The 26,127-nt window shown below is 39.1% G+C and overlaps 1 protein-coding gene across 3 annotated transcripts in view; it reads right to left on the bottom strand.

Moving 5' to 3' along the window:
- Positions 1-2,519: 2,519 nt before the first annotated feature.
- The window catches only part of cyld (cylindromatosis (turban tumor syndrome)), a 59,586-nt gene continuing 35,978 nt past the window's right edge, over positions 2,520-26,127 (bottom strand). For all 3 annotated transcript variants that reach the window (XM_069901605.1, XM_069901603.1, XM_069901604.1), the window contains exons 12-17: positions 25,771-25,837; positions 22,071-22,203; positions 17,395-17,503; positions 10,350-10,468; positions 6,858-7,074; positions 2,520-4,361 (exon numbers count right to left, since the gene is read on the bottom strand). In XM_069901605.1, the coding sequence (XP_069757706.1) occupies positions 4,177-4,361; positions 6,858-7,074; positions 10,350-10,468; positions 17,395-17,503; positions 22,071-22,203; positions 25,771-25,837 (830 nt within the window). In that variant the 3' untranslated portion in view covers positions 2,520-4,176. The remainder of the gene's footprint in view (positions 4,362-6,857; positions 7,075-10,349; positions 10,469-17,394; positions 17,504-22,070; positions 22,204-25,770; positions 25,838-26,127) is intronic.

Raw genomic sequence — 26,127 nt, forward strand, 5'->3', positions numbered from 1 at the left:
TTCTTTTTACATCACTTCTGTTCCTTTTTTGTGACTATTCTTCCTTCTTCTTTCCAGTGGGGTTAGTTTAATTGGGGGAGGGATTTGGGATTTATATCATCATGTAATAGATTTGACACTTGCTTTTGATTGTTATAATTCGTACCTAGATAATACATGTATGGAATTTTTTTTTTAAATAAAATTTTCAAAGGAACATTAGCTGGTGACTTCTCGAAGTTTAAATTCGCCCAGAACTGAAGATAATTACACTGCTTTTACACATGCAGCAAACCCACAAAACAGTCAGGCTTAGAATATCAGAGCAACAAGCAACATTGATTTTCTTCAATATCGGAAGTAAACCACATCTGTGAATCAACACAAGTTCACGGGGAATCTCAACCTCCTTACTCCTGGGAGATTGTACCCATCGAGTAGAAACTCACTTGAGCCAGACAATTAAATACTGTGGATTGATTGGAAGATCAGAGGTCGGGACTCCTGTAACAAGGAACTCCTCAAAGACAGTGACCACAGGGGGCGGACCAGCGAGGGGATCAGCAGCTGAGGGACCCACACACACTGCGGGCGACTTGTGGTCGGGGGTCCTGCACGGGCAGGGGGCTGCTGGAGACAGGCTTGTGACAACCAGGTATCAGAGCCAGGATCCAAGAGGGTGCTGAGGGCAAGAAGGTTCCGGAAGAGCATATGGCACTGATGGTTTCCTGTTCGCGTCGAAGGTTTAGATCTGGAGCTCATGTTGCTGATGTCTGTGTAGCTACAGAGGCTGTCGGTGCACTGGAGGTGAATCCATGGACTCCTAGTAACTCGAAAGGGACTCTCTTTGCTTCTCTTTCTCCTATTGTTAGAGGTGCCAGGTAAAAGTTACTCAGGTATATTATTACGTTTTTAATGTATTACTACACGACAATGAAGGAACCTTGAACCTCAAGATGAATTCGGTTCCAACATCCAAGATTCCATACCAACAACAGCTGCTTGATTGAGACCTCCCTTCCATTGACCACTATTCCATTGCTGCCCACACACAATGCCTGCAGGGTGTCCCATCAACAAAATGCACAGCTGCAAATTGCCTTCTAAACTATCACTTCTACCAATTGCAAGGGCATGCCATTATCTATCTCCAAGACAGAATATCTGTTAAGTTATCCTTCAGTTAGGCATCATCCTACCTTGGAAATATAACTGGAACCGCTTAGCATGCATCAATATGAGGGTAACTTTATCGCACATTATAGCTGTTCACGAGGGCTGATCACCATTGCCACCTTGATTGGAGGAATTTGTGGCATGGCATAAACACGGAGCTTTGCAGAAACAAACACATCATGTAAACCAATTTAAAATAAGACTTTCTACTAAATTGCTACAATATCTAGTTTTCAAGAAATAACTTGAAAATTGACATGTCGGGACTGTTCAAGTCAAACAAGGATTTTTTTTTAATTTAAAAAGTGTTTATACAAATTAATGTAGTACGAACTGTTGGAGCCTTTCATGACAGGTGCAAAAGTATTATATCAGAGAAGGACCCAAGATACACGATGCCTTTGCACATCCAACAGTGTTAGCAATTTTTAAGCTTCTGTTAATTTGCCACCATATTGGGATACCTGATGGTGCAACTAGTTGAGTCAAAGTATCACTTACTTTTCACATCCCAAGATGTGAAAAGATAAATTTAACTAGAGCGTTCCTAGGCCATAATATGGATCAAAGCTATTAAATCACCTTTGGTACACCAGGCAGCATGAACTGAAAATTACTCCAACTTTTTCAGAAATAAATTTTACTTGGGGCACAGAAGAGCAATGCAAGGTGCCAGAGAGTCTCTGCAGAATTTAAAAAACCTCATGCACCAGGAGGAATTGTTGCATTAAATTATCAGAACTCAGATATGACTAAACCCAAATCCACACTGCCCCTCCCCCCCCCACCCCCCCAGCTTTTACTGGGGTGGAGTTGAGAGCAAGAAAAATGGTGGAGAGCAAGGAAAATGGTGGAGAGCAAAGACATTAAAGATTAAACTAAATTAAAACAAGATGTTTTCCCAAAGGTACTTTAATAAAAGCAAACTACTTCATTAAATTTTGAAACGAGTGGCTTCATTTTTTTTCTTATGAGTATGATTAGTTTTTAAAGGCCTAGATGACTAATGCCACACTGTTGAAATCAGTTAATTAAACCTGGAATAGTTTCACAGTGACCAAGAAACCATCAGAATGTTGTAAAAATCCACTTAGTTCAATAACATTCATCAAGGGAGAAATCTGCCACTCACCCAGTCTCAGTTACATATGAGTGGAGACCCACCAATTTGGTTGAATCTCTAACAGCCTAGGAAACCACTCAAGAGATGAGGACTGGATGATATAGGTCACCTTACCCATGATGAGCGCACATGAAAACATTTTATAAAGTTCACTGAAAAGATTGTAATCTTGCACAGAAACAGCTCTCTTATTGTAACAGCACAAAATGGCTCATTAAATCAATACACCAGATAATAAAAATGTAGTCCATCACATTTACTCACATTCCTTGCTACAAATACACCAAGAACAAAAGTTAAACATGCAAACATTAAAAGTGAATTGGGGAAAGAGCAAAGGAGCCAAACATTTCTGCTCTACAATGATTAGAGGAAGTTCTGTGGCATTTTCAGCGATCTCAGTTCTACCAGCTGCTTCTCACCACTGAGCCAGACTATTTGTGTTCTCCTTTCTCCATGGATCTTCAGGATTGTGTTCCACACAATTCAAAAACGCAACATGCAAAACAAAGTGTGGAAAAATATTGCTGAGAAAGCACGGATCCTCAAAGAAATTTCCAGGGCCCTCAGAGCCAAAATCTAAGTTCCAGCAGTATGTTTAGTAGCCAAACCAAACACAACCTAAACATTAATTATCAAGGCCATGGACTGAACTCGTTTTCCTTCTTAAAAATCATGGCATTAATCCAAGAGGTAACTGTGAATTCCAGTTATTTCTTTTCAAGTACCTTATCAATACAAAAGTACAGTGATAAAAATGCTAATTAAACATGCCTTTCAAGAATCAAGCTGGAAATCTTTTAGAATGACTCCATACAACTCCAATGACAGTTAAGAGTGAATACAAATTGTTTTTCCAAAGTTAATGCATCACCACATAATAATATTCTAATATACCCATGTAATGATGCTTCATTTACTTTTCTAAATTCATACCACATTAGTAATTATCCTCTGGACAAGTCCTTATGCAGGTATAATTATTTAATGGGGTGCAAAATATTAGGCAGGTTAATCAACCTTATTTTCCCCTCAATCGATTTCTCGTTCAGATCATGCTGACTTAACACAATTGTACACAAAAAGAAAAGTGCTTTCTGTATGATAAAGATTAAGATGATTATGCTTTAAAAATCCAGATCAGCCTCACTGAAATTTGCTATATTAACTAACTTAAGGAACTGACTGGTTACGCCTCAAGTACAAATGACAAGACAAAAAATATAAAATTATACCAAAAATATATACTTAGATCAGTGCTGCTGTGGGCCTTGCTTTTCATACAACTGCTTCTTCTCCCTCAAGGCTCAAAATTACAAAAATACAAGCAATTTTCAAAACAAAGTATTATTCCAGTTTTTATCAAATTTTCTAGATATTACTAGAAAGTTACACTCATGTCTTTAAGGGCAAAAAAAAAAATCAGAGCATAATATAATCAGAAGTTTCAAGAAATAAACTAGAAGAATCTAGTGAAAAGATCCAAGCTCTTAGAAAATTGTGCTAACAGATTGAGAACTTAATTTGCTGAAATGCAAAACTGACACTGAGCAACATGTGCCAAATGGACAATAGACAAGTCCAGCATTTGCGTCACACAATCAGTTCACACTATCCTAAATGACATGTGAGTGATAAAGTTTCCAGCATTGGATCTTGAAGAGTAATAAAGATGTGGGATTTAATATCAACTGAACTAGAGTTATTTACATGCCGTCACTTTGTCTTTCAAAAGAATCCTACTTGTATTCAATTGGTGGACGTTAAAGAAATGGCAGATATATTCTACAATGAAAAGCTATCGCCATGCTCCCACTTTATTTTATGCAACTTGTACATTCTTTAAGTGTAATAAATGAGTTGATTAAGTAGTCTCCAAGTCTTAAAATGGTTGCAGACTATTTGTACAAACTCATGGTCGGACTCTGATACATGCACATGTATGCATCACATAGCAGTCTCCTTGCAAAACCTTGAATACTTTTAGGATCCAATCCATGGAGCTTTTCTGGTGACATTTTCAAATATTCCCCTATCTCAGGGCACTGAATCACCTGAGGTATGTTGTACCCATGTTGTCCTCCTACAAGAAAGAAAATCACATTAAACACACAAAGAGCTTTGAATCCATCCCTTTTTCTTGTAAAATTTGGAATTTGTGAACAAATATATAGAATATAATTTAATATTTAAAAAATAATGTTTAGATTTCCAAGTGATAAACTGGCTTTGAAAAATACAACAATTTAACTCATGACATTTTCTGGTCCTCATCATATTTTATAATGTGATAAATTGTTCTGCAAGAAGTTTTTAAAGTACACAATCTCATTCACAAGTTATTTTTGGAAAGAATCTTAAAAGTCCAAAACTGATTTATTATTTTGTTGCACAAATTAAGGTTAGCCCTCATGGTCTGTTAGGAATTGATGACAACTTAAAATAAAAATCATATATATTGCTGACATTTCAGGTTAGTGCTATTCCGAAGTATTCAGGACAACTCTGAAGATAGATGATAATATGAAGCAAATAAAAGCTCCAATCTGATAACAAAGCCTTTAATGTTTGCTTCTAAATTCATGAGATGACAAATAAATTGGTGGACAGGTCCTTGAACCTAATCTTGAACGACCCTTTTCCTTATTCACTTCAGAATGAGCTTTTAACTCTGGGCTCTAACTACAAACATGCTTGTAGGTGATTGTTGAAGTGATGACGTATTCCTCAAGTCCTGCCAACAACTAGCACTTGCGAGGTGTATGGACGCACAATTATGAAGTCTTGTATTACAAGACTCACTACATTCTAAAAGCTCAGACTTGGCTTTGAACCATCTTGAGGATCTGAAAGGTGCTACATACAAATATACATCCTCTCACTCTTTCAGAATAGTAAAGAACTATAAGGATATACTTAAGCATCCCATTCATGCAAATAAGTGGTGATAAACACTTTCAAACAGATTAAAGATATAGTGTGTGGATCCTGCAGCTGAAATGATAGAAAACTTTCAAAATGCCAGGATGGAAAATATTGAAATTGGAACTTGTGGAGGACACAAATCTATATACAAGTAGCTCTCTGTGAATCCATATACCTCTACAGGATTTTTTTTATTTTAGACTTGCAGGACAGTAACAGGCCATTCTGGCCCATGACACTGTGCTGGTCAAATATCCCAATTAACCTACAATCCCCATACATTTTGAAGGCTAGAAGGAAACCTGAGTATCCAGAGGAAACCCGCACAGACATGGGGAGAACATACAAACTCCTGACAGACAACAATAGATTTGAAACCCGGTCGCTGTAACAGCATTGCACTAACCGTGCCGCTCCAAAAGATGTCATGCTTTCCATCAAAATCTTCAGAAATTGAACTGTCAAGAACTTTAGCTATTAATTAGATTTCAGTGGAATTCCATGCTGTAATTTATTTATGAACTTCGAGCCCTAAAAAACTAATTGTGAGAGATTTGTCTCTCCCATATATAATCTGCTTTGTGTTAAGATAATAAACCATATTTTTTAAAAGCATTTATATTCCAACTTCTATCTTGATCATGTTCTAATCTTTAGTTATTTTAGTTGTTCATTTAAAAATTGCTTTTAACTTCCTTGTTTGCTCTGAGAGAATGAAAACTAAAGTCTGCAGACACTGTGATTGTTGTAAAAACACACATAGCTGCTGGAGGGACTCAGCCAGTCTCGCAGCCTCGATAGGAGGTAAAGATATATTATCGACATTTCAGGCCTGAGCTCTTCTTCAAGGTATAAACAAAGAACAGGAAGGATTCCGAATAAAGACTGAATAGGGAGGAGTCCAGTCTGGATGGGGAGGTGTCCAGACAACAAAAGGTGCTAACTGAACATAAGAGGAGATGTGAGAATTGAGTTTGGCTCTGTGAAGGGAGACAGAGTACGGGAGGTGGGAGAAGAATTCCTCAGTGGGATTGCTCAGTCTGGTTGATGACATTACTGCTGTTAGTCCAAGATGGGATGTGATCATAATGGATATCAGAAAAGACAAAATATTCAACAATGAAGTACCTCACAACTGTAAATCAAGTCATGCTGAAGTGGCTCAACTTTCGTTAGCTCAGCATTGGACAAATCTATCAGGACACTACACCAATGACATTCTGGATTCAGCTGTGATAAAATTCTCACACTTTTCATGTTTATAGTGTTGCCTGAAGTTTGTGATAGATTATTACCATGGGGCATGCCCTTGCCTGCAATTTATTTCAATACCATCAAGTTGCTCACTAAGAGAAGCTTTCTTTCTTCTGAGAAACTTATTGGGATGCTTAGTGATTTTAGCAATTTTGCCACCTTTGCGCTGTACCTATATTGCCATGAAACACAAAATAGTATAACCAAACACCGATACTCCATTAATGGAATGAAACTTTTATAATGATCATACTCAATTCAAATAGATCTCACTTACTATAAAATGCTTCTGAGACACCAAGTAGCTCAGCACACACCCAACTTCCAGCATAGCAGCTGGCAAACAGCACGAAAGATTAAATGACTCAAAAGACCATTAATCATGAAAGTTTCACCGTACCATCCCGATCAGCCATGCTGTCAAAAAACAACCAGGCCGAGTCATCTGGACCATATTTGACGAAAGCCACATAGTGACTAGTTTCTATGCAGAGTACAGCAAACAATCTCATCTTCTGTCTGGGCATGGAGCACTGCTTCCATGCATAGTCTGCCATCTGTTCTGGTAGAGTCACTTTTCTTTGCTCATGTCCTTGTCTCTTAGGATGGAGATGTACCTAGAACAAAACAAACTGCGTTACTGCTTACAGAGGGATACTTTTGCAATTTGCTTCCTGTACAGCACAAGAGGCAGATAGTTCAAATATGGTCTTTTTTCCCCTGAATTAATTTGAGCATCACAGGCATGAATGCTAATATCCAAACTTCATCTTCACACACACAAGTGGTTTAACCGAAAAGCTGTTCGGGACCAATTCTTTGGGTCAACAGACAAGAAAAATATCCATTATCTAAAGAACATTAATTACATCATTGAACAGGGTGGACAGTTGAAAAACCAAAAACATTGCAAATATTCAGGTCAAGAAGCACCTGCTGAGAGAGAAAACGGACCTGACCTGCTAAGTATTTCCATCTTTTTCTGTTTATTTTACATTTTCAACAATTGCAGTTATTAGCTGTGAGCGAAATTACTGGGTGTTCATATCAATTGGTTTTTTTTTTTTACATATTATGCAGTCATTTTATGGGAACTTTCTACAAGTAGTAATGGATGTTTCTGAAGTCCTAAAGCTAATTTCTCCAAGTCAGAAACATCCGTTTTCTAAAGCTACACATATTTTAAATCTCTCTATATACACTTGCAATTTATCAGATATTCACCCAGACACTATCCTGAGTTAAGCTATTGGAATATACAGGATATCCAGCCATTAGTGAACACCAGAAAATATATCCTAACAATGTTGAAAAATATTTTTAAAATGTGTGGGAAAATTCTCTTAAAGTTGGATTTTTGTAAATCAGGTCCAGGGAGACCCTGTATTTTTTCCCCCCAAGATTATTAACACAGATTTCAAATTTTACAAACTTCTGTCCAATAATCAAGAGCAAGACACAACCTTTCTAGTAGAGCTTCACAAATCAACTAAAGCATTTAGATTCTATTCGATCAATATTCACAATGAAGAACCCTTTTCATTTTGTCATAACATCATAGAAGCCCATTCAGCCCAGAGTCTCATCTCAGAATATTTCCATCATTCCTATTGCCTCACTCATTTTCCTGCAACCTATTATCTTACATGTGCTATTAACAGGCCCATTCCCCAATTCTCCCAGCACTCATCAACACTGAATACAATATACAATGGTCTATTTCACTCCTAACCAGCCAATCTTTGAAATGTTAAAAAAAATCAGAGAACTCAGTACAACACCCACAGTCCAGAAATCGTGAATCACACACAAAAGCATTGGGTCGAGGAGGGGTGGTGGTGGAGTCAGAATCAGACCAGGGCCTCTGTTACACCACTGTGTTGCTGCCCATGTCTGTTCAGTTTCCTGCATTATCCATCTTTGTGCCAATTCCAAACTCCAAAATCTGACCCCATCCTTCCATCAGCTTCAGTCATATTCAAGAAAAACCACAGAATTAACTGCAATATTAGAAAAGCCCAGAAATTCTGCAAAGCAAGAAAGTGTTGACCATCGAATAAAAAAAACAAGATATACTTTTCATAGGAACATTTCTAGATCCTTCTCCAAATATCACAAACAGAGATTTAAGAGTCAAATATTGATTACCTGAAGCTACTGCAATATGTTCAATAACAAAGTAATACAGTAGGTTACTGAAATTGAAATCAATCTAGACTTTATTCCTTGGAATGAGGGAAGATTTGATAGAGGTTTACAAGATTATGAGGCAGAGATTATGGATGCGAGTAGGCTTTTTCCACTTGAATTGAGAGAGATAAATACGAGAGGTCCTAGTTTTAAGCTGAAAAAGAAAGGTTTAGGGGGAACAGTAGGGGAAAGCTCTTCACAGAGAGTGGTGTGAGTGTGGAATGAGCTGCCATTTGATGTGGTGAATGCAGGTTTTAAGAATAAATTGGATAGATACATGGATCGGAGAGATCTGGAGGGTTATGGAATGGGAGCAGGCCAATGAGACTAGTGCAATAATGGTCGGCACAAACTAGAAGGGCCAAAATGGCCTGTTTTCTGTGCTGTAGAGTTCTATGGTTCTATTGATAGACACTGAAAGTGGTCACATTGGTACCTCACAGTACTCTGAATACATTCCTGGACACAGACTGAACACAACCAATGCCAAAAGCAGTCATTATACCATTACATATAAGGGGCTGCACTGTTGATGGTGTTATTTTACTACCTTTAAGCAATAAGGACTGTGACCATAAACGTAGAGTATTATAGTCAGCTGTTTTAAGCAGTGAATAAAAAATAAAACTGACAAAATACAATACAAACTGAGCAACATTAATTTGCAAATCCAAAGTGGCAAGAATTGGGAATGAGTTGGAATAAACAGCACCTCAGGGAACGAGCCAGACTGTGGCCCACCCCACATAAAGATGTGCCTGGGTGACTCTACCTTTTTGAAAACAAGACACACGGTTCACTAACTCATCTGCCTCTGCTTCTCACAGAGCAACGGTCTCAAGCAGAACTTACTGCCATGTACAGTTTTCATAGAGGCCCCACTCCCAATCTGGGCCAATCTTAAAAATATACCCATTATCCCTGATCCATTGTGATGCCTTTTCAACATTTGCTGACTCAAATTTCCTTCATCTGGATCTTCTACTTTTACTAATCTCAATGACCTGAACATGAAAACATTGTGGTTTCTCATTAATTACACCGTGCCTCTGAGAATGCAGTAAATATTACATCAGTGAGCACAAACATCCAATTCTGCTTCAGAGCCAAGCTAGACAATATCTCTAATAATCACATGCATCTCCTCATCAAATCCCACAAAGTTGCCACAGCTTCTGTCAAATACTTTTCATGCAAATACCAGCAACTTACACTGATGCCATCAATTTCTTTTAAATAAAAAAAATCAACTCTCATAATGCTGTACAACTTACAGAAATCTTCGATTAACTGCTTTATCTCTACCATCTGTTGTTTCACTCAGCTGTTTAAATGTTCATCAAAAGTTAGTAAGCCATGAAATGAGATATGGCATTGGTGCATTGTTTGGATAAGCAATAGTGTGTTGGCAGAAGGTACACCAGCTCTACAGGAAGGCAAGTTGGAAGCAGCACTTTTTAGTTTGATTTGGACATAATGTTTGGCCTAAACACATCATAATTTAAAAAATCATAAATTATATATGATTTCTCCCCACCACCTTAAGCAGACAAATAGCATGCTAATGAATCAGTGTGCTTTGCATTTCAAAGCGGAAGATTAATATTAGCATTAAAATTTATTATATATATTCCAGTTAATAGAATCTCAAATTCTAAAAACATGTCGCAGCAACTTTTACATGCAAGAAAAACATTCCTACCTGGGTAGTGCAAGCTTTGCAGAACTGTTTGATTTTCCCAGCAGTTATGTCAATGTCGTCATAACATTCTTTGCATTCATAAAGTGCAAGACCTCCACAAATTCTACAGTCTCTTGGAGCTAAAGTACAAAAGGCAAGATTATCAACACCATTTTATCATAATTTGGAAAAGGAATAGGCTACACAAACACTTTGCCTTTCTCCAGAAATGTATAGCTCTAAATTATGGTAAATGATTCAATCCTCAACAAGCAGAAATGGTTATCCTTTCTTCCAATTAGGAAAACAATGGTGTGTTGTGTTCTTTGTGAGAAGATTTGAACGTAAGGGCCAATAAGAGACAGTTGTTTGCATTTCATTAATTTTGATATTATTTTCTGTACCCACCAGTCACGTAGTGTGCTGAATGAACCAATTTCACGGAGCCTAATAATGAAGACATTACAACTTTCTTCAGGTACACAAGATTTATATGTGAAAAATAGGATGTCAAAAAGATCCATTCTCTTCCTTGTACAAGTAGCTGATCTTTATTGGTTTCAACTCCATTAATAACTCAGGGCCAAATCTGATGGAAACAATCTTGACACCCCATCGGAATGATTTTCTTGGGTCACGCACCTCTTCTATTGTTTCTATACATTACTCGTCAAATGCATTTTGTTTCACGACTAGAAATTGATCTTTCAGTTCCTTTCCCATTTTCTTCTGAACCTGCTGCTTTTACGGCCTCTATCCAAATTCTTCAAACAGAGCTTGGCAAATACATTTAGAAATGTCACCGAAGAAGCAAGTATTTTAGTGGACTATCACTTCCAAACATCTCATACTTACAGATGAAAGAAAACCATATTTTTAAAAAACTTTTTTGAGGTACTTTTGACAAAAATCAGAATTTATATTCTTAAGAAGGTGGCTGAGCTGCCTTCTTGAACTGCACCTATAGTGGTGGTGACATGCCAATTCATACATCAGGATGCTCTTTATTAACCACAATTCAATAAAATCCAGTGCACGGCACGGTTAGTGTAACAGCTAGCACAACATTGATGCAGTGCCAGCGATCGCAACCCACGCTGCAAGGAGTTTGTCTGCATGGGTTTCCTCCAGGTACCTCCCACCCTTTAAAATGCACTGAGGGTGTAATTGGGCAGCATGGATTTGTGGGCCAAAATGGCCTTTTACCATGCTGTACATCAAAATTTAAAACAATTACATTTTTATTTTAATTTTTAAAAAAATCAGCATTCAATACCATAATTCCCTCAAACCTCATTAGCAAACTCCAAGACCTGGTCCTCAATACCCCACTGTGCAACTGGACCGCCCTCACCTCCAGACCACAATCAGTGCAGATTGGCAAGAACTCCTCCTCCATAATCTCCATATAGTAGCACTACAGTGTATTTAGCCTCCCGTTCTACTCAATTTCCACCCATATCTGTGGGTCAATAGCACCGTCTACAAATTTGCTGACAATACCACAGTAGCAGGTTGTATAAAAAAGGTTGATGAATTAACATACAGGAGAGATTTTGAAAACTTGGCTGAATGGTAATACAGTACCTTTCCTATTACCCGAAAACTTTACCGAGATTCTCAGTTATCTGAGATTTTTTCAGCGGCAACATGAGGTCATAAGTTGAAAAAGATTTCACCCGATGTGCTCATGTGGGGCTCTGACGTGGTGTTAGCAACAGAGCTCACAACCAGCCAGGAAGATAGACGCCGAACAGCTGGATGCCTGCTCAGAGAAGCAGGCTGGAATCTTGAGCTGTCAGTGACAACCGAAGGAAGTCGGCAGTCAGGCAGCACAGAGATTGTTATGTAGCAGACCAGCAGCAATGGAAATTCACCAAGGCAATGTTATATTTTTCTTCAAAAACAATTTTTATTTATTAGTGACTACTACTAATAATGTGTGTGTGTGCGTACGTGTAACCATTACAGCTTAGGCACAATTCTGGAAAGTCATTCCAAAGTTCTGTCTTACAAATCCATTGTTGAAATACAGATTTTTAAACTGATGTACAGAAGTAATCACAAAGGAGATGGGAGAGACTGAGTGACTGGACTACAGAAAACTCAAAGCCTCCCAGTTTCTTCCAGAGAAATATTCTTTTGTACAACTCCTCTTTTCCTTGAGTTGGGGGAAGCAGAACGCGCAACTTCCACGATGCTTCCAAAACCCAGGTATAGGTCAATCAAAGTGATCTTTCCTTTGGTCACAATGCAGTTCAATATTTCCCCTGACAGGGAGAATCAGTAGAATTGTCCATTATTACAGAGTCATTCCTGTTCTATGTTCGATGAGATGGCCCCGCTGGTCAATAAAGTGGTGTTCCTTCAATGTTCCACACACGGGAATCTCTCTCACCACCTGTCCCCCTGGGAAAAGCACCTTTCTCCTCTCCAAAGTAACGCATTTGGGTACAGCTGTACTAGCTGACGCCATGCAATATTTCCAAATCTGTGAATGGTTGCAGCCTGTACTAGCCCTTAAAGAGATACATGAAATTAATCGGGAGCTTGTGTAACTCCCTCCCCCCCCACCTTTTTCCATTTCTTCTTTACGTTCCACTGTACTTGGTTCCAGAGCCAGCATCAGAATAAATCTAATAGAGAGGTATTAGGGTGGCCGGGGAGGGTGTGCGTAGGTGGTGGCAGCAACGTCGGACTAGAGAGTGTGGAGGGGGAGAGCATAATAACTAATTTTGGGGGGGGGGGCATGGCCTGCAGAAGCCCCCCCCATCCCCCATGACGCCGACCCTGCTTGGTTCTCCGCTGTCACGGAGTCATCAAGGAGAGTGGCCTCCTGAACAGAGCGGAGACCTCAAGCTCCTGGCCAGGAGCAGTGACGGCGGTGGGGAGGTGTCGGGGATCGGTGATGGCCGATACAAGTATTCCGGATTCTAATGGCCTGCTTAAATCCATTTCACAGTTATCCGAAAAATGCAGTTAATCAATACATGTCCGGTCCCGAGCATTTTGGTTAATCAGAAATGTGGTCGCACTAACAACAACCTTTCATTCAATGTCATCAAAACTAAGGAACTTATTGTAGACTTTTGGAAGGGAAAACCAGAGGTGTATGATTCGGTGATTATTGGGGGAAAATTAGAGGTAGAGATGGTCCACCATCATGAAGGACCTTTCCTGGACCCAACATATTAATGTCGTTATGAAGAGACCACATCAGTGCCTGTTCTTCCTCAAGAGTTTGCAGAAGTTTGGTATGACGTCAGAAACCATGGCAAATTTCTAGATGTATAGTGGAAAGTATGCTGACCGACTGTATCATAGTCTGGTATAGGGACAATGAGACCACTGAGCAGAAAGTCCTGCAAAAGGTAGCCCAGTACAGAGGCAAAATTCTTCCCCACTACTGAGAAAATCTACATGGAATGCTGCTGTAGGAAAGCAGCAGTAATCATGAAGGATCCACACCACCCAGGACGTGTTCTGTTCTCGTTGCTGTCATCCAGAAAGGTTTAGGAGCCACCAGGCTTGCACCACTAGGTTCAGGAACAGTTGCTACCCCTCCAACATAAGTCTCTTACTTTGTACATTATTTATTATTGAACATAATTTTTCCATATTTGCACAGTTTTTCTTTCTTCATTTACATTTCTCTCGTTTGGATACACATTTTTCTTAAGTACAGTTTACACCACCAATATGTAGAAATTCAGCCTAATCCGCAGCAAAAAGAATCTGTGTGGTATGTGATGTCACAATAAGTTTGAATTTTGAGTTTCCAAGACTCACTTGAAATGAAGGGGAAACATCTATTCCATAAAAACAGAGAAATAATGAACCACAAAAAGAACAAAGATGGTTCCGCAATGAAAAAAAGTGGAGAACACAAAATTCCCTAGCGTGCCTATAAGGGACGATCCTGGACTCACAAAATACTTCTTCATTATTCATGAAAGCACAGCAGTGTCTAAACTTCTAAAAGAGGCTGAGGGTAAGCCAACCGGCCCCCATCTTGACAACCTTTTACAGGAGTGCAACTGAAAGTGTCCTGTCTGACTACATCATTATGTGATAATGGTAGCTGCAAAGAATCAGATGGAATCATTAAAACAGCTGAGAATCACTAGGTCCTCCCTTTCCTCTACATACATTCACTGGTAGTGCTGTTTAAATAGGGCTAAAGGATTTATGGAAGACCCTTTCCACCCAGCAACTTCAACCTACTACCATCGGGGCGGCACGGTTGACATGCCTTTATAGTGAAAGGAATTGGGACCATAGTTCAAATCCTGCACTGTCTGTAAGGAGTTTGTACATTCCCCCCATGTTTGCTTGGGTTTTCACGGGGGTTCCAATTTCCTCCCATCATTCAAAAATGTACGGGGTGGGGGGAAGGAGAGGGGTATAAATTGGGCGGCATAGACTCGTGGGCCAAAATGGCCTGCATGTCTTAAAAAAAAAGGAAAGAAAAAAAGGAGCATCAACATCAGGAATGCCAGGCTGGGAAATAGCTTTGTCCCACATGTTATGAGAATGATAAACAGTGTCCTATCCTCAGGACAATCATCCCAAATATTTAAATACATTAATTTTGATTATCTGTGTGATCTTTATGTACTATATATGGTGTTTTTGTGCATGCACCATGGTCTGGAGAGACACTGTTTCGTCAGGTTGTATGTGTAAAATCAGATGATGATAAACTTGAACTTGAAAGGCCAGCCAAAAAGCATTTATCCTATTGGAGGTCAACAGGGATAGATGATCCTATTGTAACGTTCAAATTTCAGTGAAGGAACAAGTCAGTGCTGATGGAATTTTTAGCCTCATTTGTAAATCTAATTCATAGCCATAGTTTAGGAAATAGGAATTTCTCATTTAAAACAGAAGGGGAGGAATTTCTTCAGAGTATTGTAACTCTTCGGAATTCTTCACCCGAGAACTTTGGAGGCCAAATTGTTGCATTCAATTCCAAGATAGACAAGTTTTAGATCTATATGTCAGTCAAGAGTTGCAGGGAACAGCCAGAGAAGTAGAAATGACAAGATCAAATCAGCTATGAACTTTCTGAATAGTCTAGCCCCTCAAAGGCCCACGTGATCCATCCTTAATTCTATTCATGTCCTTACTGGTGGCAGGTCAAAAGTGCTGAACAATTTTTCAATCAACCTTTAAGACAGCAAGTTTTCTTTACACCATTAAATGGGTGTGAATGTTTTTCTATTATATTTGTTCAACTTACTACTTCTCAGACTAACCAGTTATTAATATTTCTGCCAAAGAAAATTGTTGTATAAATGCCAAATTAACATAAAATTCAAATCATTATGTATCATGGGATAGTTGCCTTTATAGAGAAATTTTCGATGGCAGCAGAGCATGATAGTCAGATGTTGAAGAAGAAACTGACCATTAGAATATCTAAATTTAAAGTGAGGAAACAGAAATTGAAAACAAAATTGAAAATATCTATAACCATAGAGAGTCACAGAAATTACTGAAAAGTACCACATACTCGCACAGTACATTTTTTGTGCCACACAGCTCAATTCTGACTTCAGGTGCTCTTGCAAAGAGCTTGCAGATTCTCTCTGAATTATACACCAGGTGCTCTCGTTTATTTTCACACCCCAAAAATGTGATGACAGGATAATTGGCTATCGTAAATTGCCACTAGTACAGGGAAATTTGGTTGGGTGGGGGGGGGAGGAAGAGAAGGAAGTTGGAGGTGCAAGGGAGGGAAAAAGTTGATAGAGACGTGAATGAAAAGTTACAGAGAAATAAGTGGGGGGAAATAGGAGCAACGGAATTTCTCTGAGAGCAGATACAGAAATGCTGAGTGGATTTGTCTCCTCCAATGTGGCAAATTATGAGAACTTTCATTTGCTGAAGAAGATCCTGTGTTAAAGGAATATGCACAATCAGGCTTCCTGTGAAGTTTTACTTTGTGAAGTTTTACCCCCTCAAGTGGCTGATAATAATACTACATCTACAATTGGTGAGTTAGAGATGAAAATTTTCATCTTTGACCCCAAGAGGCTGCTCTTTAAACAATCTTCACCCTTGATCTCAAAATTAGATTGATATCAGATGATCAGTCACAAAAGCACCCAAATCCCAGATGAAAATGACGGAGATAGCACAAAATCAATTTCAAAATTAGCAAGTGATCTGAAAGGAAATACAAAATGCAATGTTTGATAGAGAATTTTCAATCTCAAATGAAAATTTAATTTCCAGTAACAGAGATTTGCTCTGAACCCATTGTCTTGAAGTGGAGCAGAAATGGCACTGAAAACTGTACAAGATCTCCTGTACAGAAGTGATGCAGCTAAACATAAGCTGTTCAAGTGTGCAGCAATAAACGGAGATGTACATTTTCCAGACTAGGCATAAAGAGCCTTACATGGTTAAGAAATGACAAATGTTGTTCAGCATCATTCAATTCAAACTAATGCACAATTTCAGACTTAAAATAGAAATCAATGAGTATAAACGAAAACAGCCAAACAACAAAACTACAAGATACAAAGCTGTATCTCAAAGGTCAGTGCTTCTTCAGATTATTGATTCCAATTAGCCAAACTACAAATGTAATGGAAAACACCAAGGCCATATTTTAGTAATGGTTATGCTACTTCATAGCTGACATTTTAAAAGGAGTCAGAAATTATGACAATTAAATGCGACACATTTATATATTTTGAATCTTCCAACTGATGAATAGGAAAAAGGGCAGACAAGCCCAAGATGAAACAAAGCTGAAGAGCTAAAAAGGGCTCTTCTAGTTAATATCAAAAACAAACGAGTTCAAAAGCAGACATAAATAGAGAGTGGTATTTTTACTTTAATTTAAATATACAGCACAGCAACAAGTCCTCTGGCCCAGAAACTTGTGCTGCCCAAGTATATTCATGTGACCAACACATGACCACATCTGGAACGTGAGAGGAAACTGGAGCATCCAGAGGAAACCCACGCAGATATGGGGAGAATGTACAAACTCCTTAACACATAGCGGTGGATTAGAACTCAGGTCATTGGTGCAGTAATAGCTGTTACTTACTATCTTCTAATAAATCGGTGATATCCAATTCCAAAGATGGAAATATCTTTTTGAACATCTTGAAATCTTTTCCAAATCGTGGCATCTGAACTATGAGACATGAAGGTGCCTTAAAGAAAAAAAAATGAACCATGTCATGATTCTGGTTATTTGTGCTAAATTTAAAATTAGTAAAATACTCTAACTTTTATCAAATCATAACCACATTATATTATATACTTATAGTATAACGATGAAGCTCTTATACTGTGGTCAGGTTAATCCAAACTTTCGATTACCTCAGTTTAGTTTCTTAAATGTATTTGTTTTACCATCTGAAAAAGTTATAAAAAAAAGTAAAATATTGCTCTAAAAATATTTATATTCATAAGAGAAAATGAGATTTCACTTTTGAAATATTTTATTTTTAACAAATGGTGCATAACAATTTTCATAAGCAGGCAATTCCTTGTCCACATTGATTCTTAAATTATAGGCCACAAACTAAAGTGGGTTTTGTTTTTTTTTCCCCCAGAGGACAGGATAGTTTCATGTTGTGGGCAGATATTGCCTCTCTACATCTCTACCATGTGCTTGCAATTACATCAAAGCATCCATGACCTGCCAATGCCATGTTACATTGGACAAGCACCTGGAGCAAGCCAGAGTTTATTTAAAGGGGAAAGAGAGCGAAAGGAGTATAGCAAAATAGTGGTGAGGCCAGAGGGAAAATGAAACAGTTGGAAAGGGAGAAGAAGGATAAAAGGTAGAACAGAGCCCTGATGGAAACTTCACAACATCTTTCATCTTGGACAACCATAAATGCAGTTGCAGAAGCTTGGCTCTTGAATTTCTGGAGTTTGGGCAACAGCTGAATTTACTCTGATCAAAGTGTGAAATTAAACATTTTGTGGATAGCTGCAAGTTATCACCTGAAACCACAGAACAGTGCAGGGAAAGAGGAATTAGAAGGCTGCCAAATAAATGTAGCGCAAGTGTGTAGTTCAGAAGACCCCCGAAACATACCTTGCTAATCAGTATTTAGTTCTGAATACTAATGATGAAAAGGAGCAAGAATCAAGATCATGTATGAATCAAAAAGTGCAGGAAGGGAGGAGAAAAAGTCAAGAAAGTATCAACAGTAGTTACTTGAATAGAGAGAAAAGGATCAATCAACTAAGTACAGGAGAGCTAGATTAACTTTTGATGGTGAGAAAATTATTGGAATCAATTCTGGGACAATTTTATTTAGGTCAGCACTAATCAATCAGGGAGCCAGCATGAATTCCTTAATGAAGATCCTGTCTAATTGGTTGAATTCTCTGAGAGGGTTACAAGGAGGGTCGAGAGCCATGTATTTGATGCCATCTTCACAAGACTTTTGACGAAGCCCTATTTGACAAGCTGATTTTTAAAAAATCCTGCGAGACACAGACACAGAAATTGGTTCCTAAATTATCAGTGGCAGGACGCAAAGATAATGATTCACAATTGTCTCTCGTTTTAATTATATATAGTAATCATTTAGATTGATATGTAGGGAAGATGCCAAATTAGACATGTGCTTGACAATGAGGAAGAAAACTTTAGACATCATGAGAATATTTGCAGTCTGCTTGTCACCTTTATTTATCATTCATACCATGCTCGCACAGTAAAGACGAGATAATGTTTCCCCAGGACTATGGAACATATATACGTAATTACAAGTTAGAAGTTAAACACATTGAGATATTAAAATATTAAGATGTATACAGTAGAAGTCCAAAGCACTATCCACATATGTTCTGGGAATTCAGAAACTTGATAGCTTGTTGCCCAATCTGAACACAACGACCTGAGTGCTATGGTACCTCCTACCAGATGGCAGAATGTGTGGAGTCATTCACAATGTTTATTGCCTTTTGTCTTCATCGAGTGTTGTACACGTCCTTCATGGTAAGAAGAGAGCCTCCACTGATTTTTTCCATTGATTTCACTATCCTCTGCATGGTCTTGCAGTCGAAGGAGGTATAGCTTTCAAACCAGGCAGTGATGCAGTTGCACAGGATGCTCTCAATACATCCTCTGTAGAATATAGCGAGGATGGAGGGTGAGAGATGAACTTTCCTCAGCCTTCACAGCAATTAGAGGCACTGCTGGGCTTTCTTGGTTATGAAGCTGGTTTTAAGGGACCAGGTGAGATTCTCTGCCAAGAACACACTAAGGAACTTAATACTCCAGACAACCTCAACGGTCAAGCTGTCAATCAATAGACAGGAGAGCGTGGTCTCTCCGGGACCTCCTGAAGTCTTTGGTTTTATTAACTTTCAAATTCAGATTGTTGGCTCTGCACCAGTCTGTTAGCAACTGCACCTCATCTCTGTCCCTTCATTCTTACTAATAAGGTCCATCACGGTCATGTCATCAGCGAACTTGATGATGTGGTTTGAGCTATGTTTAGCTGCACAGTCACAGGTTAGCAGTGAACAGCAGTGAACTAAGCAGGCAGCCCTAGGGGGCCCCTGTGCTCAAGGTGATGGTCTTGGAAATGCTCCTACTGATCTGGACTGCTTGAGGTTTCCGACATGAAGTCAAGAATCCAATTGCAGAGGGAGGTCTTTAGACCCAGCAGGCTCACTTCCTCATCAGGTACCAAGGTATGATTGTATTGAATGCCAAATTGAAGTCGATAAACAACATTTGGGTGAGGGCTAGATGGAGGGTGGTGGCGATGGCATCATCCGTAGAGCTGTTGGATCTGTATGCTAATCGCAGAGGATCCAGTGAGGGGGGCAGGAGGAGCTTGATTTGTCCCATGACGAACCTCTCAAAGCACTTCATGATGTTGGATGTGAGTGTGACAGGGAGGTAGTCATTGAGGCAGGACACAGACGACTTCTTCAGCATGGGGACAATGGTGGAGGCTTTGAAGCATGTTGGGACCACAGCTCTTCTCAGGGAGATGTTAAAGATGTCAATGAGAAAGTCTGGTAGCTGTGCTGCACATCTCCTGAGCACTCTGCTGGGAACGCTATCCAGTCCAGCAGCTTTCCATGGGTTGACCTTGCCTAACTCTCTCTTCACATCGGACACTGCAAAACACAGCACCTGATCATTTGGAGAAGAGGACATATTTGCTGCCACATCATTTTTTGCCTCAAAATGTGCATAGAATTTGTTCAGTGCATCTGGGAGGGAGGCATCACCAGTCTTGTGGTTGGTGATATTTGGATGCCTTTCCACATACATCACGTGTCCTTACTGTCCACAAAGTGACTATGAATGCACTGGGCATGCGCACGCTTTGCTTCCCTGATGATCTTAGATAGCATGACTCTTGCAAAAGCTAAGGCTAAGGCTACCTTGTCATCCGCTCTGAAGGTAGCGTCATAGTTCCTGAGCAGTGCACACACATCTCTACAGTCATTATGGCTTCTGGTTAGAGCAAGTAATGATGGTCTTGGGCAAAGTGATGTCATCAGTACACTTACTAATGTCGCTGGTCACTGATGCCCAAGACTCCTCCAGATTGATGTAGTCTCTATTGGTTGCTTCTTCCTTGAAGGTGCCAGTCAATGTGCTCAAAGCAGTCTTGAAGTACATGAATGGCACCTACTGGGCAGGTTTTAACTTGCTTCAGAACTGGTCTTGAGCGTTTGAGGAGTCCTCTGTATGCTGAGATTAGCATTACAGAGATGTGGCTTGAGTATACGAGGTGGGGGCGTGGCTCTGCCCAATTTGTATACACGAGGGCCAATGTGTTTGCCCCTCTCATAGCGAAGTCCACATACTGATGGAATTTAGGTAGCCCTAACTTCAGGTTCCCCTGGTTGAAATCCCCAGTGATGATAATCAGTCCATCAGGGTGTGCAGTCTGCAGTTCATTTATAGCCTCATACAGTTTCCAGATCACCTCCTTAGTGTTAGCGTTGGAGGGTGTGGGGGGGAAGAGGGGGGTGGAATGTACAGTTGGACATTGAAGTGGCAAATGGAATTCAAACCAGAGAATTGAAGGCAATCAAGAGAATACGCAATAAATTTGAAGGTAGTGATGGGATGGAGGAACAAAGGACCTTGGAGTCCACAACTCCTTAAAAAGGTAGCTGGACAGGTTGATAATGTGATTAAAAAGATGCCCAAACTGCTTTCTTTTATTTGTCAGAGAGCACAAAACAGTAGAGAAACTGTGATGGAATTGTAAACAACATTAGTTACACTTGAGGACTTCATCCAGCTCTCATCACACTGGAAAGATAACAGGGCATTAAAGATGAAAAGGATGTTCCCAGGATCAGAACATTTAACAATGAGGAAAGATTGAATATCTTACATTTGTTTACTTTGAGGCAACTGAAGTGTATAACAAAAAGGAAACAGACAAGATGAATGGAGAGTATCCATTTCTTAGAACGTTCAAAAACCTGGTGGACATTTAGTTGGGATCCTTGGGAAAGTGATTGAGGAGACGAAGGAAAACATTTTCATCCAGAAGTTGGCAGGGATTTGAAACTCACCACCTTAAAGTATAATTGAGGCAAAATTTTCTTGAGGAAGTGGTGACCCGCCAGGCTGCACACACACCCAGTTATATACGGCTACCTAACAATGGACTGGATACATTCCTCTGGCTCTGTGAATTTTCTCCAATCAACACTAACTTCTGTACATCCAAAAGTACAACTGAAATTTTAGTCAGTTTTGAGTTTTTTTTTTACCTCAGCAAATTTAAGATCACTGGTAATAAATGACCATTCAAGCAACTGCTGGATTGTAGGAACACCGACATCTTCATTTTTATCCATAAATATTTGGTAAAAGAAGCAATCTTGTACTTTTTGCCCTGCTGACCTATCAGGAAATAGAAAAAAATGTTTACTACTAATAAAACATGCTACAGCTTACATCAGGATATAATTATGATGACTGCTGCTCCAAACACCAATCCCTGTTGAGTTAAAAAAAACTGACTGCAATTGGAGCACACAAGCTATCAACCTTGTACCATGCAAATATTTGGAGCTTTAGTGGTTTGGTCAAAAACACTTGTGATCCTTATGTGAAGATACAATACAAACTAGACCGTCCAACATTTATTCAACTGACTTCTACATTGCCTGTACAAAAAAAAACATGAGGGGACAAGAATGCTTCCCCCGTGTACGTACACTCACTGCAAAAATTAGGTAACTGATTTAAAAGTTATATATTCACAATGGGGACACACAAACAAGATTTCATCTCTGATTTATCAGGGAAGGAGGCATTAAACTGCTTTCCTTTAAATCACAAGTACTCTTTTCACTACGCTATCCACCTGTATTGCCACTTTCAGGGATCTATGGAGTTTCACCTCCAAAGTTTCCCTGCAGATAAGCACTTCTAAAGTCCCCACTATTTATTCTATATGTCCTAAGCGAATTTGATCTCTAAAATGCGCTACCTCTTGCCTGACTGGATTAAATTTCATGCACCACTGCTCCTCCCAAACTTTATAGTCGATCAATGCCTTGCTGCATTTTTAAACGGACTTTTTCATCATCCATGATTCCACCAATCTTTGTGTAATTTTCAAACTTACTAATCATAATCCCCAAGTTCTTATCAAAGTTAGTTATACATTATAAAAGTGTCTCAGCACCAATCCATTGCTACAGATTTCCAGTCCAAAAAAATATCACTGCCCCCTGCCTCACATCCCCCAGTCAATCCTCAGATTCAGTTCAACATAACTTGGATTCCATATGTCTCAACCTTCTGGACTTTTTTGAAAGCATCACTAAGTCCATCTATCCCTTTTTTTTAAAATCAATCTTCTCAGTGACCTCCTTCAAAAACAATCAGATTTGTCTCTCCTGCACAAAACACTGCTGACTCCTCCTAGCCAGTCCCTTCTTTTCAAATGAACACAATATACTGTTCCAGAAAATCTCTTGAATTAATTTTATAAATTCCTCCCCATGCAAGCTCCTGTCACTAAGGCAATCTCAGTCAAGTGCAATGGTGAATTAAAGTGGCAGACAACCAGAACCATTCCTGTGGAATGAATGCAGGTGCTCCACATCTGCCATACACCAATTCAAACATTCATACTCCTACTGAAAACTCTTTGTAGTTACCATATTTGATTGCCCCTTAGCAAATGCCCATAGGTGCAATGCCCTGAGGTGTCATGGTACCACCCAGTTTTGGAAATTATCTGTTCCCTTGGCATAAAACTTTGTTCTTCCTGTCAGTTTGGAGTGACAGCAAAGGCTAGTCTGAAAAGGCTGCTGTGGAATGAAGTCAAGCGTACTCAGGTCAGGGACAGAGTTGCTATTGAGGAGATCTTTGAAGCATTTCTTCTAGAGAGCACTAACTTTCCCCACTCTGATATCCATAGTCAAGTTGCAGTGTAGACAATGCTTGAACTTGCAGAGGTCTGAAGGCTGAGCTCCAAGTCACTGTCAACTCATGCATGCAACATCTACAAGGCAAAGGTCCTCTAACAACTTGCCCTGGCAGTACTTTAGTGCTGTCTGACAATAAAGGCTTATAATGAGATCCTGGAAAATGTGAACATTTTCTCATGCTGCTGGAGACACGAGTCAGTGAAGATAGACGAATGCTGAAATTCATCACAGTCAGCTTTTGACCAACTGAGGAAAAGGGAATTTGAGGATCAAAAATCTCAAACCTAGCACAGGTCTACCAGGCAGCAAATTTTTTGCAAGTTTCTGACGTTTAGCCCATCAACTGCCCCTTCCTTGGAGTCTAGGATTCCCACATTTGTCAGAACCAAAGTAGAACTAAGCCCATCCTCAATTCCAAGGGATTGCCCAAGAAGGAAATTCTGCAGAAACATTAATTCCAGCTGGGGTTCTCGACAGACATGGCACACATCTTGCTCCCATGGAATCCTGCTTCTTCCCACCCATGCAGCATCTGCATACACATGAACAGAAATGAGTGTGCTAACTTCATTACTGACTATACTATATCTTACTATCTATGCCTGTTAACCTGATATGCAAGTCATTAACAGTGCATGCTTTAAGTGGTAAAGGTGTAAACGGTCACTGACATATTTCCTGCATGACATGCAGAAGTAAATGGGAATTGGAACTTAAAAGATTAAAAATATTTTGTTTGCTCCCAATTTCAAACACTGGAAAATGTTGTATGCCACGTGGATGGATAATAGTTGTTTGGCCAGGACATTGAGGCTCCATCTTTAATGGAAAATGACAGTAATCATATGCAGGGTCAACCTCATTGCATCTATAGAGGTGACTGAAGGGCCACTTTCTGTTTCATATCAGTTAATATGCCACATTCCCACTTCTAATTACCGATACAAGCTTCACCCAAGATTCTTTCCCAATAATGTTTGTTTCTTCCTTCCATTAGCAGGAAACTGCATCTCTCTTCATGTTCTTTAAACCCTTAATGAATGTGTTTGCAGAATTTGGATCTTCTTTCCCTTGGAACTGAATGGACAACCTTTAATGGCATATAGCCAAATCAAGGGCAATCTTTGAGTGTTTGCACTCCATTACCTTTCCCTGTGTAGTTCCCCACAATGTGATCAAATATCATATTTGCGATGTTGTGCAGTTATAATTTAATTTTTAACACATTTTTAAATTTAGAGATACAGCACAGTTACAGGCCCTTCCAGCCCACATTGCTCAAATACATCCATGTGACCAATCAATCTACTAACTTTTTACGTCTTCTGAATGGTGAAGAACCTGGAGCACCCAAAGGAAATCTACGTGGACATGGGGAGAATGTATAAACTCCTTATAGAGAGCAGTGGATTTGAAACTGGGTTGCTGGCACTGTGATAGCATTGCCAAGAGGGTCATACAAGTTATTGCCATCACAATTTATCAAGAAATCCCTGGAAATTATACAAAAAAAAAATAGTGGTTGGGATAAAAATCTACTGACAAAAGTTACACTAACTTCCAGGATTCCATAATACTACCAAACCCATCTATTCCTCAGATGGAAAAATTCAAATATCAGGTATCATTTGCTTCTGAATCAGCTCATCTATAGCATCACTTCATTGCAATAACCTGTAATTAAGTGAAATATTTTGGGTGAAAGAGGGATACGTCTTTCAAAGTTGTTGTCATCTTTGTCTACTGATTAATGGTGACTGCTTCATCAGGCATGATTAATCAGACAGAATATGAAAATACCACAGACAAGTACATTTATTTACTTTTCAAAACCAGTACATCAGATTTCAATCAATATGCTCTCTAAATTTACACACAAAAGTCATCAAAATACTAACATTGTCCACTATCTCAAAACAGAATTATTTTAGTCCTCAGCAAATCAACATCATCCATTTGTTTGGGCTTAAGCAATACAGACAAAAATTTTATTTCATCAGTCTGGTTATAATAAAAATGTGCTTACCTGATTTTTAACAAAGGTTCAACTTTTAATATATGGTGAAACAATATATTGAGAAATTCTTCTGGATCTATAAAATATAGAAGTTGGAAAATAGTTTAGATGGTTAAAACATACAAATCCACAAACATCTGAATTTGACTGGCATCTAGTAATGAGGTTAGAATCAGAGTTTCAGCAAATCCATGTCAATATTTACCCCAATAAACTCACTTAAATAATCTAAAAGTTGCATACAAATCATGAGAATCGTACTGCAGCTCCAACTACAGATGGTAGATACAAAATGGCGTTCTTGAACCAGAAGTCCAATTGGCTGAAAAATTAGATTGGGAACTCTACAATTGCTTGTGAATGAGG

Source organism: Narcine bancroftii, chromosome 10 (assembly GCF_036971445.1).
Source record: "Narcine bancroftii isolate sNarBan1 chromosome 10, sNarBan1.hap1, whole genome shotgun sequence".
In the NCBI taxonomy this organism is placed as follows: Eukaryota; Metazoa; Chordata; class Chondrichthyes; order Torpediniformes; family Narcinidae; genus Narcine; species Narcine bancroftii.